Here is a 15,865-nt window from a genome sequence, read left to right as displayed (position 1 = left end):
TAAACCTCACCACACGTTACTTCACTTTGCAGGTCATAATCCAGAAAAAGTGAATACGTGTAGAACAACAGGTCAAGCCTTGTTGGCCACGGCCTTGATTCAAGTAAAGTCGAGGTATGGAGGCTTTGAACAATTAAGAGCATTGATTGATAGTGGCTCTCAAAGCACAATTATTTCAGAAGAGTCTGCACAGATTCTAAAATTGAAAAAATTTCGGTCTCATACTGAAATAAGTGGAGTATCTTCCACAGGAACGTGCATCTCCAAGCACAAAGCGGTTATTTCGATAAGAAATTCTCCGAAAAATTTAGAAATTGAAGCAATTATTCTCCCAAAACTTATGAAGGCACTTCCAGTCAACACGATTAATGTTGATCAGAAAAAATGGAAGAACTTTAAATTAGCCGACCCCGATTTTAATAAACCGGGTCGCATTGATCTAATCATTGGAGCAGACGTATATACTCACATTCTGCAAAATGGAGTTATAAAAATAGACGGTCTCCTTGGGCAAAAAACTGATTTCGGGTGGATAGTTTCTGGATGTAAAAAATCCAAAGGAAAAGAAACCATTGTAGCCACAACAATAGAAATAAAAGAGTTAGATCGCTACTGGGAAGTGGAAGAAGAAGAAAAAGATGATATCGAGTCTGAAATCTGTGAAAATAAATTTATCAAAACGACAAAAAAAGATTCAGATGGGCGATACATTGTGTCAATTCCATTCAAGGAGGATGTCACCTTAGGAGATTCAAAGAAACAAGCGATAGCTCGTTACATGAATCTGGAGAAAAAACTAAAAAGAAATGAAAAACTTAAGGTTGACTACACTAAATTCATGAATGAATACATGGATTTAGGACACATGATTGAAGTGAGTGATGAAGGCAAATATTTTTTACCGCACCAGGCAGTGATTAGAGATTCAAGCCTTACGACCAAATTGAGAGTAGTTTTTGATGCTTCAGCAAAAACTACGAATAACAAAAGTTTGAACGACATAATGTGGGTTGGGCCACGAGTTCAAAAAGATATTTTTGACATTATTATTAAATGGAGAAAATGGGAATTTGTTGTTTCGGCAGACATTGAAAAGATGTACCGACAAATTAAAATAGATAATAATGATCAAAAATATCAATATATTTTATGGAGAAATTCTCCAAAAGAAAAAATTAAAACATATAAATTAACCACAGTCACTTACGGAACTGCATCTGCACCATATTTGGCTACCAGGGTTCTGGTAGATATTGCAGATAAATGTAAAAACCAAGTTATTAGTGCAATAATTAGGAATGATTTCTATATGGATGACCTAATGACTGGAGCTGATTCGGTAGAAGAAGCTAATAAATTAATAACATTAATTCTCCATGAATTGCAGAAAGTTGGATTCAACTTAAGGAAATGGATTTCCAACAATTCCAAAATATTAACCACTGTGGAGGACACAGGGGACAATAAGGTTCTCAATATTATCGAAAATGAATGTGTTAAAACTTTAGGACTAAAATGGGAACCTCAAAATGATTTATTTAAGTTCAGCGTAAATTGTAATGATGAATCAAAAAATATAAATAAGCGCGTTGTGTTATCAACGCTAGCAAAAATATTTGATCCGTTAGGATGGTTGGCACCAGTCACGGTTTCAGGAAAACTTTTTATTCAAAAACTTTGGATAAATAAAAGTGAATGGGATCAGGAATTATCCATAGAAGATAAAAATTATTGGGAAAAATATAAAGAAAATTTATTATTGTTAGAGAATATTCGAATCCCAAGGTGGATTAATTCAAACAGTTCTTCAGTCATTCAGATTCACGGATTTGCGGACGCCTCCGAAAAAGCATATGCTGCAGTAGTCTATGCTAAAGTAGGACCTCATGTTAATATAATAGCTAGCAAAAGTAGAGTCAACCCTATAAAAAATAGGAAGACAATTCCCAAACTCGAGCTGTGTGCAGCTCACCTGCTTAGTGAATTAATCCAAAGACTAAAAGGATCAATTGACAATATAATGGAGATCTATGCTTGGAGTGATTCCACGATTACCTTAGCATGGATTAACAGTGGTCAAAGTAAGATCAAATTTATAAAAAGAAGAACGGATGACATTCGGAAATTAAAAAATACTGAATGGAATCATGTTAAGTCAGAGGATAATCCAGCAGATTTAGCATCCAGGGGAGTGGATTCTAACCAGTTGATCAACTGTGATTTTTGGTGGAAAGGTCCGAAATGGCTAGCAGACCCAAAAGAACTTTGGCCTCGGCAGCAGTCTGTAGAAGAACCTGTCTTAATAAATACGGTATTAAATGACAAAATAGATGATCCTATTTACGAATTAATAGAAAGGTATTCCAGTATAGAAAAACTTATACGTATAATAGCATACATAAATAGATTCGTGCAGATGAAAACAAGAAATAAAGCCTATTCATCAATTATTTCAGTAAAGGAGATAAGAATAGCGGAAACAGTTGTTATTAAGAAACAACAAGAATACCAGTTTAGGCAAGAGATAAAGTGCCTTAAAATCAAAAAGGAAATCAAGACAAATAATAAAATATTGTCATTGAATCCATTTTTGGACAAGGATGGGGTTCTAAGAGTTGGAGGAAGATTGCAAAATTCCAATGCAGAATTTAATGTTAAACATCCAATCATTTTAGAAAAATGCCACCTAACAAGCTTATTAATAAAAAATGCTCATAAGGAAACATTGCATGGAGGGATAAACCTAATGCGAAACTATATCCAAAGAAAGTATTGGATTTTCGGGTTGAAAAATTCGTTGAAAAAGTATTTAAGAGAATGTGTAACGTGTGCAAGGTATAAACAAAATACAGCTCAGCAAATAATGGGTAACTTGCCAAAATATAGAGTGACGATGACATTCCCGTTTCTTAATACTGGAATAGATTACGCAGGTCCTTATTATGTTAAATGTTCAAAAAATCGTGGCCAAAAAACATTTAAAGGATACGTTGCTGTATTCGTTTGCATGGCCACCAAAGCCATACACTTAGAAATGGTAAGCGATCTAACTTCAGACGCATTTTTAGCAGCACTCAGAAGATTTATTGCTAGACGGGGAAAATGTTCCAATATCTATTCAGACAACGGAACAAATTTTGTAGGAGCTGCAAGAAAATTAGATCAAGAGTTATTTAATGCAATACAAGAAAATATAACGATTGCAGCGCAGCTTGAAAAGGACAGGATTGATTGGCATTTTATTCCCCCGGCAGGACCTCACTTCGGAGGTATTTGGGAAGCTGGAGTTAAGTCAATGAAATACCATTTAAAGCGTATAATCGGCGACACTATTTTGACTTACGAAGAAATGTCAACTCTTTTATGTCAAATAGAAGCATGCTTAAATTCAAGGCCATTATACACTATAGTTAGTGAGAAGGACCAACAAGAAGTTTTAACACCAGGTCATTTTTTAATTGGAAGACCACCTTTAGAAATAGTCGAACCAATGGAAGATGAAAAAATCGGAAATTTGGATAGGTGGAGACTTATCCAAAAAATGAAGAAAGATTTCTGGGTTAAGTGGAAAAGTGAATATTTGCATACGCTCCAGCAAAGGAATAAATGGAAAAAGGAAATTCCTAATATAGAAGAAGGGCAAATAGTTTTATTAAAGGATGAGAATTGTCATCCTGCAAGATGGCCTTTAGGAAAGGTGGAAAAGGTGCATAAGGGGAATGATGATAAGGTCCGAGTGGCTAAAGTAAAGATGCAGGAAGGATATATCACTAGACCCATTACTAAAATTTGTCCCTTGGAAGGAATAAAGTCTGTTGACAAAAATGAGGCTGACCAAGAGCCAAAAAGACGAACTAGAGCGACATCGGGAATGTCCAAGATCGGAATCATTATGGCAATGTTGTTGTTTGTGTTAAGTTGTCAAGTTTCTAGCGCATTACCTAAAGATATAGCACCAAGATATTCTATAGACAAAATAAATAAAACCTCAGCAATATATCTAGACCCGCTAGGAGATGTTGAGATTGTGAGTACTTCTTGGAATTTGGTTATCTATTATAAAATGGATCCATATTTTAAAATGTTAACAAAGGGTAATGCGCTTATACAAAGTATGAGGAAAGTTTGCGAAAGACTTCATAGCTTTGAAGAGCAATGTAGTCTAGTCTTAGATAATATGCAAAGTCAGTTATCGGAACTTGAAGAAAACAATAAATTGTTTATGATGCAGTCTAGATCTAGAAGCAAGCGTGCTCCTTTCGAATTTATGGGTTCCTTGTATCATATTTTATTTGGTATAATGGATGAAGATGATAGAGAGCAATTAGAAGAAAATATGAAGAATTTGTTAGATAACCAGAACAACCTTGATAAACTAATTCAAAAACAAACATCTGTGGTTGATTCAACTTCTAATCTATTAAAGAGAACAACAGAAGATGTTAACTCCAATTTTAGAAGTATGCAAATAAGAATTGAGAACATGACAGAAGTTCTTAAAGAAAATTATTATGTTTATAAGGAATCAATAAAATTCTTTATGATTACGAAACAGCTACACTCATTGATTGAAGAAGGCGAAAAAATTCAAGCAGGCATTATAAGCCTGTTGATTGATATTAATCACGGTAGGCTAAATACAAATATTCTCAGGCCAAATCAGCTTAAAAAAGAAATTGCCAAAATTCAGCAGAGTCTTTCGGAGAACCTAGTAATTCCAGGAAAACGGTCAGGTACGGAACTTAAGGAGGTGTATACACTGTTAACAGCCAGGGGTTTATTCATCGACGATAAATTGATCATTAGTGCAAAAGTGCCTCTGTTTAGCAGGCATCCATCCAAATTGTTCAGGCTTATTCCGGTGCCAATTCGAAATGAAGATCGGATAATAATGGTGCATACAACGTCCGAATATTTAATTTATAATTTTGAGATAGATTCCTATCACATAATGACGGAAGCCACATTAAATCAATGTCAGAAATGGCAATTAAATAAGAGAATATGCAAAGGAAGTTGGCCCTGGAATTCAGCGAATGATAATGCATGTGAGATTCAGCCTCTAAAGCCAGATAAAGCGGCGAACTGCATCTATAAAACAGTAGTCGACTCTAAAAGTTACTGGGTAGAGTTAGAAAAGAAAAGTAGTTGGTTGTTTAAGGTTCCTGCGAATTCAAAAGTCCGTCTGCAATGTACTGGCTCTCAAATTGAATTGTTTGATTTGCCTCAGCAAGGAGTTTTAAGCATTGCGCCATATTGTACGGCAAGAACCGACGATAAAATTCTAGTTGCCCACCATAACATTCAGTCCGAAAGTGAAGAATTATTATCAACACCTTATATAGGAGAAGTTAGTGAAGTGCCGAAGATTATTTGGGATCCGCTGAAACTATCAATATTAAATCATACTGAGGAATCTGAACGATTGAATAATGAAATTAAATTTATGAAAGAGAACCATCAAAAATTGAAAGATTTACATTTCCATCATATTTCCGGACATGCTGGATTAATTATTGCTTTAATACTAATGATAGTATTAATAATATATTTCATACGGAAATGTGCTGTGCAACAAAGAATGCAAGCAATAACCTTTGCAGGTCCGTTGCCAGTACTATAAATATCAATAGTAAATAAACAATAAAATAATATAACAAATAAAAATATACAGTCCACTATATCGTTGTTTAATAGAAAATGTACTTCTACATAGAAAAAGCAAAATGTTTAAAATAAGTTAATTGAGTACAAATTGTTGAATTAAAAATAATATAAACCATAATTGTAATCCAATAAAATTAAAAGCCAGAAAAACTAGGCCCATTGAAATCTTAGTTGCAAAATAAATGAACATATATCAAATAAATACAGTCCACTACTGTTATAAATGCAACTAATATACTAATGTACATCTCAGCTTTGCTGGCCCTTTGGCAGAATGTTCACACATGAACACGAATATATTTAAAGACTTACAATTTTGGGCTCCGTTCATATCTTATGTAAATGAATCGAGAGCGATAAATTATATTTAGGATTTTGTTATCTAAGGCGACATGGGTGCATTGCTCAAAAACATGTAATTTAAGTGCACACTACATGAGTCAGTCACTTGAGATCGTTCCCCGCCTCCTAAAATAGTCCCTTAGTGGGAGACCACAGATAAGGTCCTCGCCGCTCAAGATAGGCAGATGTGCCCGAGCGTGGGACCTCGATAAGGCGGGGACTATTTACTTAGGCCTCTGCGTAGGCCATTTACTTTAAGATGCGATTCTCATGTCACCTATTTAAACCGAAGATATTTCCAAATAAAAGCAGTTTCTTACAAAAACTCAACGAGTAAAGTCTTCTTATTTGGGATTTTACATAACTTTTTATGGGTCATTTACATTTTTAAAGTATTAAATATGGTCAATGTTAAAGAGATTTCCAGATATTAATCCTTTAAATAGCATGCCACACTTTCTCCTCTTTGAAAGTGCCTCTAAGTTATTAGCAGCAAGCTTGATTTAAAAGCCACTTCAAGTTTATATCCTACATTTATTATTTATTTTTATTAAATATTGCAAAAAAAAAATCATCTCACAGAGTGAGGCAAACAGAAAACAAAGAAAGCGACCTAAAAGGAGCTGTCAAGCGAGCAATTGAGACACATTCCCCCAGAATTCCAAGATGAAGATGAAGATGGAGTTAAGTGGAGTCGACTTGACTTCTCCTCCAGCTCCTGCTCGTCCTGCTGCATGGGATATGGTGACTACTGGCCAACTCAACTGTGTCGGACTGGTGACTGCAACAATTGTTTTCAATTTGATTTGCAGCAAGTAGAGCGAGCTGCGAGGCAGCCAAGTGTGTGCCAGTTCCCCTGCCAGTCTCAATCTCCATCCTCTGTATGTCGAAATGTCCTCTAATGTTCGGGCTTTCAGTTTGAGGCGCCTTCATCATCATCAACATCGTCATCCCCATCCTCATCGCCATCGCCATCGTCATCGTGATCATCATCATGGCTGTCGGCTGGTGCTCCAGTTGCCAAAATGTCGTTGGCCAAAGTTGATGGTTCGGTTTCGGTTTCGACTTGGTTTACAGCCTGCAGCAAAAGGGGCAAATGCACAGAGGAAAATTGAATCAAGCATGGCCTATAGAAGTAGTATACGTATATCACGATTTTTCGATTAAATATATACAAATTTAAGATATATAACCGACAGTTACTATGAAACCATTACCAGAAAGAAGTTTAATTTGAAATCTTAAAGTTTGTTTCAAAGTATTTAGGTTACTGTTTAAATTCGTTAGGTTGTCCCCTTTGAAACATTTTCCCTGTGTACTCATATGATGGGGCCCCTGAAAATCGCCGAGGAAAGCTAACCCCCGGTGGCACTTACATTAGGAACCAGCTCGGTGCCAGCTTCACTTGCGTCCACATCCACATCTACATCCTCATCCTCATCCACTTCCACTTCCACAGGCAGCTCGTTACGCTCCGGGTCGCTTATTGAATTTCGCTTAGTCCCCGTACCCGTGGCTATTCCGGTGCCCATTCCCATTCCCGATCCCACATCCCTTTCCACTCCGGGCACTTCCAAGCTGCGCGGCAACAGCGGCTGCTCTACGGATAATGTCTCTGCATTTTGGATAAATTCATTAGCGGTTTTGAATGTGAATGGACTTTGGAGGCGGTGGAACTCACGCATGTCCACATGGTAGCCACGATGATCGGCGGTGTAGAACACCGTGGAATACTTGTCGTTTGGCAGTGGCACCGAATAGTATCCCTTCTTGGCCAGAACGAGATCCTTGCCCACGGGCAGCCAGTAGGCGCGCTCATATCGCGTGTTGCCATTATCCAGCTGATATCTGTGTGATAAATATATATATATGAATAACTATATACTCTATAGAGTATAGAGTATAATACCTGAACTCGTACTGCCCGTCCAGTGATCTCTGATCGAAGCTATCGACGAGACGGGGACTGGTCTCCGTGTGACTGGGTTTCTGCACCACAACCACTGGTGGCTGTGGTTGAGGCTGTGGTGGTGGTGCCACCAGTGGTGGCCAGTGGTGCACATGCTGGTGGCGATCCGGATTGGCGGTGGTTCTGCTGGTGGTGCTCCTTGGCGTGGTGGTGCGCCTGGGTCTGCGGGTCCAGCGTGCATCCACGGGCTGAAGGAGCAGCAGGATGGCCAATGTAACCATCAGAGAACTAACTCCCAGCCCAGCATAGATCTGCTTGAAATGTTGGAACATGTTGCACACAGAATTCGATAATTGATTATGTGGCATTGGGGCGAATCGCTGGCTTTTATATACCCGCAGCCAGCGAAGGAGACGCAGACCACTCGAGTGAAGTCTTTCGGCACTAAAGATGAAAAATGTCCATGCGAAAAGCAGGAACAAGAAAGTGGCAAATGAAGAAAGGCCGACAACAGGCTGGTTCTGAAGTATAATAAACCCCTCTTTTGCCCAAACGTCAATGCCAATGATTTGGCAATGGCTTTGGTGGCCAACACCCACACTCCTTTATTTTCCTTCCTTATCAGACTGCTCTTCAGAAACAGAGCTGCCCGATGTGGCTACACTTCTTACCACCAAATCTGGCTGTATTTCATATAAATATTATGTATGTATTATATTTTTCATAGATCATTACCATAAATAATATTTAACATATATCAGTAGTTGCTCATATAGCATATATCTAGAATTTTCAAGCTAAAATTTGAGAATATTTTATATATATTTTTTATATATTTTCTAGCTAATATATATTCAGCAATTTGGCCACAGCACAGACACAAGGGCATTACAGAAAATTCATTCATAATAATTACTCTGGCGTTTGTTCTGCCTTTGTGCTTAACCCTTTAAAGGCGTCTCTGTATTCCCCTCGAGAAACAGACATCTCTGACCACCAATCTCCAACCCCCCCGAGAACGATTCTTTTGTCGGGCTTTTTGGGTTTTGTGAGGCGTCACGGTGGCTTTTGTGATTTTGACAGCGTTTTTGGGCCGACGCGTCAGATCCTTCGGCCTGTTTACTCCGTTTGTTTGTTTGATTATTTGTTTGTTGCGCTGGCCGACCGAAGTGTGTCAGGCCCAGATGCAGGACGACTCATACCGATCCCGATTCCGATTCCGATTCTGATCCCCAACTGACTTCCATCGACATGGTTCATTGACCAGTCGCGTCATCGTCCCACATTGCTATCGACTTGGCCCATCTTTCCAACGTACTTCCCCTTTCTTGAATCCGGGGGGCTTTTTTTTCCATTTGGTCATCGATTTGGTTGCCCAGTGTGGGCGTCCCCATCTGCCCCTAATTGCTTAACCCTTGGGTACGAGTGTGTGATAAATGCCAGACTCCAGACTCCAGACTCCAGACTCCGGACTTCAGCTGGTTCCATCGCATCCGCTGGGTTGGATATTTATGTCCTTCTCGGCTTTTGTTTGTGATGACATTAATTTGACAGGGATATGAGGCAGATTGTTTAATAGTGCCTAGTATGTGCTAAATTTTCCATATCATGTTTAAAGTATTTATACAAAATAAGATTGCTTTAGTTATTTTGGCAATTATATACTTATAAACAGTCCGGTTTGGTAGGAAACTCTTTTTATTTTTAAAAAAAGTAACAAGCAAAACAAACACTTTAAAAATACTTTAAATCGCGTAGATTTTGTTTGCTTATGATGATTAATGTTTTGTCAAATGAAACAAAATGAATTTGTTGATAAATTGCGGCATAATTAATGATCAATATAATAATGCAAATTCTGCGATATACAAATCTTTGATCGATCGTTGGCACTTCATATATTGGATTAAGTCAGATTACTCTCGGCGTGTTGGAGGTGGTGGCAAAAAGCACAGCAGTCAACCAAGGGTTAAGACCATCAATTTGGCTGATTAAATTCTCGAGAGTCCGTCAAACCGCATGCGTAATTAATAAATGTAAGAATTTATGAGGAAACAGTTCGCCCACTTTTCGCACCCATTCCTTTTCTTAATTTCTTTCTTTTTTAACTCATTTCTTGACATCTCAGACTATCAAGGTGTATTAAGGTGCCGACTAACGGACGCCGATCTTATCGCATTCGTTTGAGTTTTAATGGCAGGGACTTAAGATATTTCGCATGTAAATGCCAAAGGCATCGTAAAAAGGAGTTCGAATGTGCAGTTGAAATTCGGAGCGATGCGCACAACAAACTAATAAATATCTCCAGCCGTATATAAGTATAAAATATTGTTTAGAGCCAAACCGAAAAATGGCAAACTCAGCTTTAGCTCCGTCGCTCCATCTCTGTCCCTTTGTCTGTTGCCCTCTCTTTCGGCATGTGTTCACGATATTTCATTTCCCATTTCCCCATTTCCCAGCAGGGGAAAAGTAACCCCCCCCCCCCCACCAGCCCCTTCATTTCTTATAGCCATGGGCCAAGAAGTGTCCCACCCATCGTTGGCATTTTCAAGTGTCTAAGCCATGAATTTATATTGCTCGATTTCGATTTAAAAGTATTTCGGTTACATAATCTCGGCATTTTTATCACATTCCAGCACTGTTTGATGCTCCGGGGCAAACTTTCCCCGATTCGTCTTGCCAACTGACCTTCTAGACACCCAAAAGACACGCAAAAAATTGAAACGAAATGAAGAAAATCCGCCCAGAAACCACCCACTGTCCTTGTTGTGGTGTAAATTGCTCAATTATAGCCAAGTTTGTAGCTCAGGCCCATTTATCTGTGTATCTGATTGTGAGTATCGTGGTATCTGCCAAAGTTTGGCCGACAAAGTTTCGCTTTAAGTTGATTACTTCATGATTTTCAGTTGACCAAAATGACATTTTTCTGTGGGTTTCGTTTGAAAAATGTGTGGAAAACGGATTCGAAAATTCTTAGTATGCGTTTGTGATTGCAATGAAATGTATATGATGATTTATTTGAACCTTGTTGACCTCTTTCTTACGCTTCTACTTATGGGAATCAATCTAAAATACATTTGTTACCATTACCTATATAAACTGGCTTATAAATATAACAAACATTAAATTGGCATGGCACTTAATAGAATTTATTTGTTTAGAAATTGTCTGTTTTCACTCGTGGTTGACTCATGCAAATGACAGCAAACAGAAACAGAAACCACAATAAAAATCACGATCAATCGCTGAAAGTTCAAAACGTGAGCTAAATGAACCTGTTTTGTTTTTTATTTCTGTGGCTCGTCTGCCCCTGCCACTTCGTTTGGCTTGACTATATAATTCAAAAGGTCGGCATATACACAAATATATATATATATTTATATATATCTATTTACGCCCTATATAGCGGTATAAAGCCACGCGCAAGATATGCAAATAGACGGGACAATATGAGCCACAATGAAATCTTGTTACTTTTTACTTTTCAAATGCAAAGAAGACTCACAAAATGTTCTGTTCTCGCCGTTTGTTGATTTAGGCAAATTCGTATTTAAGCCAGAGTCAAGCAAACTTTGGGGACCCGCGGATGTGGCTCCAGATTCGGTTGGGGGATATGGTGGATGCGGCTGCGGATGTGGACGTGGATGCGGGCAACCCCTTTTTGGCGACTTGGACCAAACAATTTACCCAGAATTTGCGCGTCCGTCTTGGGATAGTCGCGAAAAGAAAAACACAGGAGCAGCCATCGAAGAATATACAGGCAGACCTCCTTAACTTGACCAACGCCCTTAGACATAAAATTCAGTACTATTGAATGGTATTATAATCACAACTTACGTACAAATGGAAACATATAAACATTTTGTAAGGGGTAACACATAAAAATTGACAAAAAATCTAAAGAAATAGAATTAATCATTTTGAATACAGTTAGATTGGGAATTATTATCATAACTTGGCTAAAAATGATCATAAAAATGAAAGAATAACTGTTTTAAGCAGCTAATTACAAATGCTAACCAACCCAATCTCTGATTTGACGGATTTAAAAAAATAATTTTTTTGGTCAATTTTGGCATTTTCGGTAAGGGGTAACATCATCAAAATTTGCAAAAAATGGCGAAAAAATGGAAATCCAATTTTTAGACACAGTTTGATTGGAAATTGAATTACGAGCTCAACGAGGTATAACATTCCATATTGAGGCTATTATTTTTAAAGTTGTGGCAAAAAAAAGGGTTATTTGATGACCGAAATTCGGAAAAACGGCTTTTGCTAAAAACTTGATATTTACAAACGGAATTTTCGACATAACTTCGCTTAAAATTGTCATACAGATGAAAGAATAACTGTTTTGGGCAGCTAATTACCAGCGCTAACGATCCCTATCACTTTTTGAGGAATTTAGGAAAATTAATTTTTGGGTCAATTTTTGCATTTTTTGTAAGGGGTAACATCATCAAAATTTGCAAAAAATGGCGAAAAAATAAAATGCCCCATTTTAAATGCCAATCGATTGGGAATGAAATAACGAGCTCAGCAAGGTATGACATTCGACATTAAACCGAATTTTTTGCATTTTTCTCATACAGAAACTGTTTTGTCTAATGGTTTAATAGGAATTCATCAAGTCGTGCTAGCGAAGTCGACCTGTACCGGTGGGCAGAACGCTGCAGAAAGAGCAGGAGATACGGCGGGAAGTTGAGACAAAAGGCGCTTCATCAGCAACAACAATGACAGCTAACAAACAACCGTTAAGTGCCGCAACAAATCGCCAAAAATTGAAAACTGTGGGAATACTGCTGCACGTCAGGGACGCCGCAAAAGCCACGCCAAGCTCACACATAGCTACAAATCTCGTTTGCCCATGGTGGGTCGCGTACACAGAGAGAAAATGTGGGGTAACCAAAAATTAGGAGTATTAAAATGGCAGATTCGGCCTCTTTTAAGTGCAAGTTGGAAATCATATATTATATTTATATTTGATGTTATTTACTATTGCTTAATATTTGATTAGTAAATATAGATTTGCCAAGTCCGCCCTACATTTTTTTTCTCTCTGTAGCAGAGGGAACCGGAGTAGCGCGGAGGCGAGCGAAAATAAAAGACAATAAAAACAAATAAAAAGTATTTTGAAATGCCATTTGAATTAAACTTGAAACCGAGAACCAACCGAAGGCAACTGAAACAGTGGCAAAAATAAAGCGCATAAAATGAATGAAACAAAAAGCGGCGCCAAAGCAAACAAGGAAGTGATGACTGTACGGGTAAGCCCCGCGAAGTCGGTTTAAGCGATTGTTATGCTTCTTATGCGCTCAAGTTCTTTATGTACCACGGTTTCCTGTTTTTATTCCCGAACAGCCGTGCTTAAAGGAATTTGGCCGTAAAGTATGCCAAAATACGGTCGGACTCTCCTAATTTCAAGCAAATAAATTTCATGCCATTTATGTGGCTGATAGCTTAATATTTTGAAATTTATGTGTGGAACTTATGGCTTTATTCATAGAAAACTAGATCGCCAACTTTATCAGTCTTGCCAGTTTGGATTGAAATTATTCACACATTGCGGACATTTTCCATACATATATTTACATTCGTGCACAAAAAAATTAGAGCAGTTACCACTTTCTTCAGTTAAATAAGATTTGTGTAATTTGAAAACCATAATTTTCAAACTACATGCACTAGTGCTTTACCTACTGAATTAGTATCTGTAAGTCACACATTCGACGTTTGGTTTCTGATTATTCCTGGATTATTTTCCACTATTTTTTAGCATTTTGGAAGCAATTAACACGCGGTATTGCATCGCGCCTCACAATTGGCGGCGTCCTCAGAAACTCCACTGCAATAATATGTGCACATATGTATTTAAAAACATACTTCATCTATATAAGGACTGAGAAAAATTCGTTACCTGGACGTGGCTGATAGCCCTCGGAATCGGCTCTGTAGCATCGAAGCTCGTATCTCAGGCCCTGGGAATCGTGACGGGGCTGGACATAGAAGCCCTCAACCACCCGACCATGCTGCTCCTCCGAATAGTAGCCCTTCTCCCAGCGACGAACGCCATGAGGAATGGAGTAGCTGGCCAAATAATAATATTAATTAAATATATATATTAACTAACAAGTCCTAAATATATAGTTATTAAGATAAACGTACTGAATTTCGAGTTAAGTAAATGATTATGCCTTTACACATTTACTTCTCTTGTTGTAAGTCCTACTAGAAAATTCTCTACATTTTCCCCACTTTTCTGGCCAAAGATGAGAAGAAGGCTTAGTTCATATCCAAATCTTTAGTTTCCAATTCGAACTAACTGCTTTAAGCCTTTTTAATAGTCATGGCAACGGCTTTTCGGCCAGCAAACTCACCCAAAGATATAGCTTCCGTCTTCGTTGAGTTCATAGAAATTATCGCGCCAGGCATTATAGTCCTCGAGCTCCTCGCCCACCTGACCACCAGCCAGCTCCTCCAAGACGCCTCCTGGTTGCGGTAGAGCTGGAGGCAGTGGCTGAGGTTGCGGAGTGGCCTCCTCCTGCTCCTCTTCCTCCTCCTCCTCCTCTGCCTCTTCCTCCTCGCCGTCCTGGTCCGGTGACTCCTCCTCCTGGCCCTGATCCGGATCGTTGGCGAACTGGGAACGGGCAGCCGCCCCCGAGCTGGGTGATGCAATGGCCGGCTGCCGCCTGCTGAATGGCGTGGTGGCCAAGGGGGCAAAGGCGGTGGCCAGCTGGTCACCCAGAAGCTGCTTCAGTTGCTCCCGCATCTCGTCGCTGGTCTCCTGGCTCTCGCTGCTCCCGCTGCTCGACGTCGATGCCGATCCGGTGTCGAATCTCTCGAAGCTCTCGCCCCCAAAGTTGGGCACCTGCAGATTCCGCGGCGGAACGCGAACCGGCGTCCTTTGGCCAGAGGTCAGGAGCAAGGCGCAGAGCAGCAGGTGCAGCTGCAGCAGGTGATATTGATTCGATGGCATCTTGGGCGCTGACTACCGGCCCCTCCGACGCGATTCACTTTTATATGGGACTCAAAACCGACTCCGATGAGCTGGCCACTCACACGGCTGACCACAAATCAGCCGCAGCATCGACCGAGTGCATAAATCTATGGAAAACAATAGCGAAGCGTGCGACAATTTGCATTTCGCACTGCGAGCTCCAGATTCAGATACACGCCCGATTATTCGCCAGATACAAGATACTAGCCCCTTAGAACGTTAGTGACTTGTAAATGCTGCAGTTCTCCCAAATTTAAAACCATCAATAACCAGTCATCGTACAGAGGTGAGGTAAATCAAAATAAAACAAAAAATAATAGTAATATTTGGGAAAATAAATAATATTTATCGCTTTCTTCCTATTAAATACTAACAATAGGATATACTATTTTTTAATGAATCATTTCTTTTGAGTGGTATTTCTCTTATATGAAAATGTTTAAAAAATCTGTAAAGCATCGCTGCTACTTACCAACCTTTCAAAGAGCTCATCACAACCTGTTAATTCGCGATACCCCGTACTTTGTTCATTTCAGGCATGATTGTGGATTCTGATACCTCCGGGCGGTGCGGTCCAGCTGAATGTGAATACGTATCGGGTGCTTCCCTCTAATTGGGCCATCCGATTGCCTCCGGTTCCGTGTTTACCCACAGATCCACACTGAAGTGTCATCTACTTTCGGGCCGGTTCTGCCGGCTAATGGCATATTTTCGGGCTGAGATTGGAGCGATTGAAGCGGGGCCACCCGGGAATTAAGACAACAACGGCGTTCACGTTTCCACAAAATTAATTTTTATTCGATCGCTTTGGGCTTATTTTACACACATTCAGATACTCGCAAATCCTCACACACTAACCTTCAGTACAAAAACCCTAAGGATTCCTTAAGGAATCCCTAGATAGTCCTCAGAAATCCTCGAGTAAATTTCTCGGGATTTCTTTCTTTGGC

The 15,865-nt window shown here is 39.2% G+C and overlaps 3 protein-coding genes across 3 annotated transcripts; 1 reads left to right on the top strand and 2 right to left on the bottom strand.

Moving 5' to 3' along the window:
* Nucleotides 1-6,746: 6,746 nt before the first annotated feature.
* LOC6725872 lies at nucleotides 6,747-8,286 on the bottom strand. Its single transcript, XM_016173842.3, has 4 exons — nucleotides 7,919-8,286; nucleotides 7,691-7,857; nucleotides 7,386-7,624; nucleotides 6,747-7,087 (listed from the first exon to the last, which is right to left on the bottom strand). The coding sequence occupies exons 1-4, from the start codon at nucleotides 8,284-8,286 to the stop codon at nucleotides 6,923-6,925; spliced, it is 939 nt and encodes a 312-aa protein (XP_016039199.3). The 3' UTR covers nucleotides 6,747-6,922.
* Nucleotides 8,287-12,435: 4,149 nt separating this feature from the next.
* On the top strand, nucleotides 12,436-12,954 carry LOC27209377. Its single transcript, XM_016184809.3, is given in 2 exon segments — nucleotides 12,436-12,820; nucleotides 12,823-12,954. Coding segments are annotated over 2 exon segments (282 nt in total). The 5' UTR covers nucleotides 12,436-12,651; the 3' UTR covers nucleotides 12,936-12,954.
* A 532-nt stretch (nucleotides 12,955-13,486) lies between these two features.
* Nucleotides 13,487-14,922, bottom strand: LOC6725871 (histone-lysine N-methyltransferase SETD1A). Its single transcript, XM_002106831.2, has 3 exons — nucleotides 14,296-14,922; nucleotides 13,836-14,005; nucleotides 13,487-13,763 (listed from the first exon to the last, which is right to left on the bottom strand). The coding sequence occupies exons 1-3, from the start codon at nucleotides 14,892-14,894 to the stop codon at nucleotides 13,684-13,686; spliced, it is 849 nt and encodes a 282-aa protein (XP_002106867.1). The 5' UTR covers nucleotides 14,895-14,922; the 3' UTR covers nucleotides 13,487-13,683.
* Nucleotides 14,923-15,865: the final 943 nt, after the last annotated feature.

This window comes from Drosophila simulans, chromosome X, assembly GCF_016746395.2.
Source record: "Drosophila simulans strain w501 chromosome X, Prin_Dsim_3.1, whole genome shotgun sequence".
NCBI classification, from domain to species: domain Eukaryota; kingdom Metazoa; phylum Arthropoda; class Insecta; order Diptera; family Drosophilidae; genus Drosophila; species Drosophila simulans.
The sequence above is the reverse complement of the archived record's forward strand: the minus strand, read 5'-3'. Positions and strand labels throughout refer to the sequence as shown.

What these genes read in the sequence shown, in the direction of transcription:
- LOC6725872 (XM_016173842.3), bottom strand. Translation starts at nt 8,286, where the DNA reads ATGCCACATAATCAATTATCGAATTCTGTGTGCAACATGTTCCAACAT. An exon ending in GACGGGCAGTACGAGTTCAG is followed by an intron (nt 7,858 to 7,918) that starts GTATTATACTCT and finishes TTTATCACACAG; the next exon opens with ATATCAGCTGGATAATGGCA. An exon ending in TGGCTACCATGTGGACATGC is followed by an intron (nt 7,625 to 7,690) that starts GTGAGTTCCACC and finishes TCCAAAATGCAG; the next exon opens with AGACATTATCCGTAGAGCAG.
- LOC6725871 (XM_002106831.2), bottom strand. Translation starts at nt 14,894, where the DNA reads ATGCCATCGAATCAATATCACCTGCTGCAGCTGCACCTGCTGCTCTGC. An exon ending in GACGGAAGCTATATCTTTGG is followed by an intron (nt 14,006 to 14,295) that starts GTGAGTTTGCTG and finishes TTATTTGGCCAG; the next exon opens with CTACTCCATTCCTCATGGCG. An exon ending in GGGCTATCAGCCACGTCCAG is followed by an intron (nt 13,764 to 13,835) that starts GTAACGAATTTT and finishes ATATTATTGCAG; the next exon opens with TGGAGTTTCTGAGGACGCCG.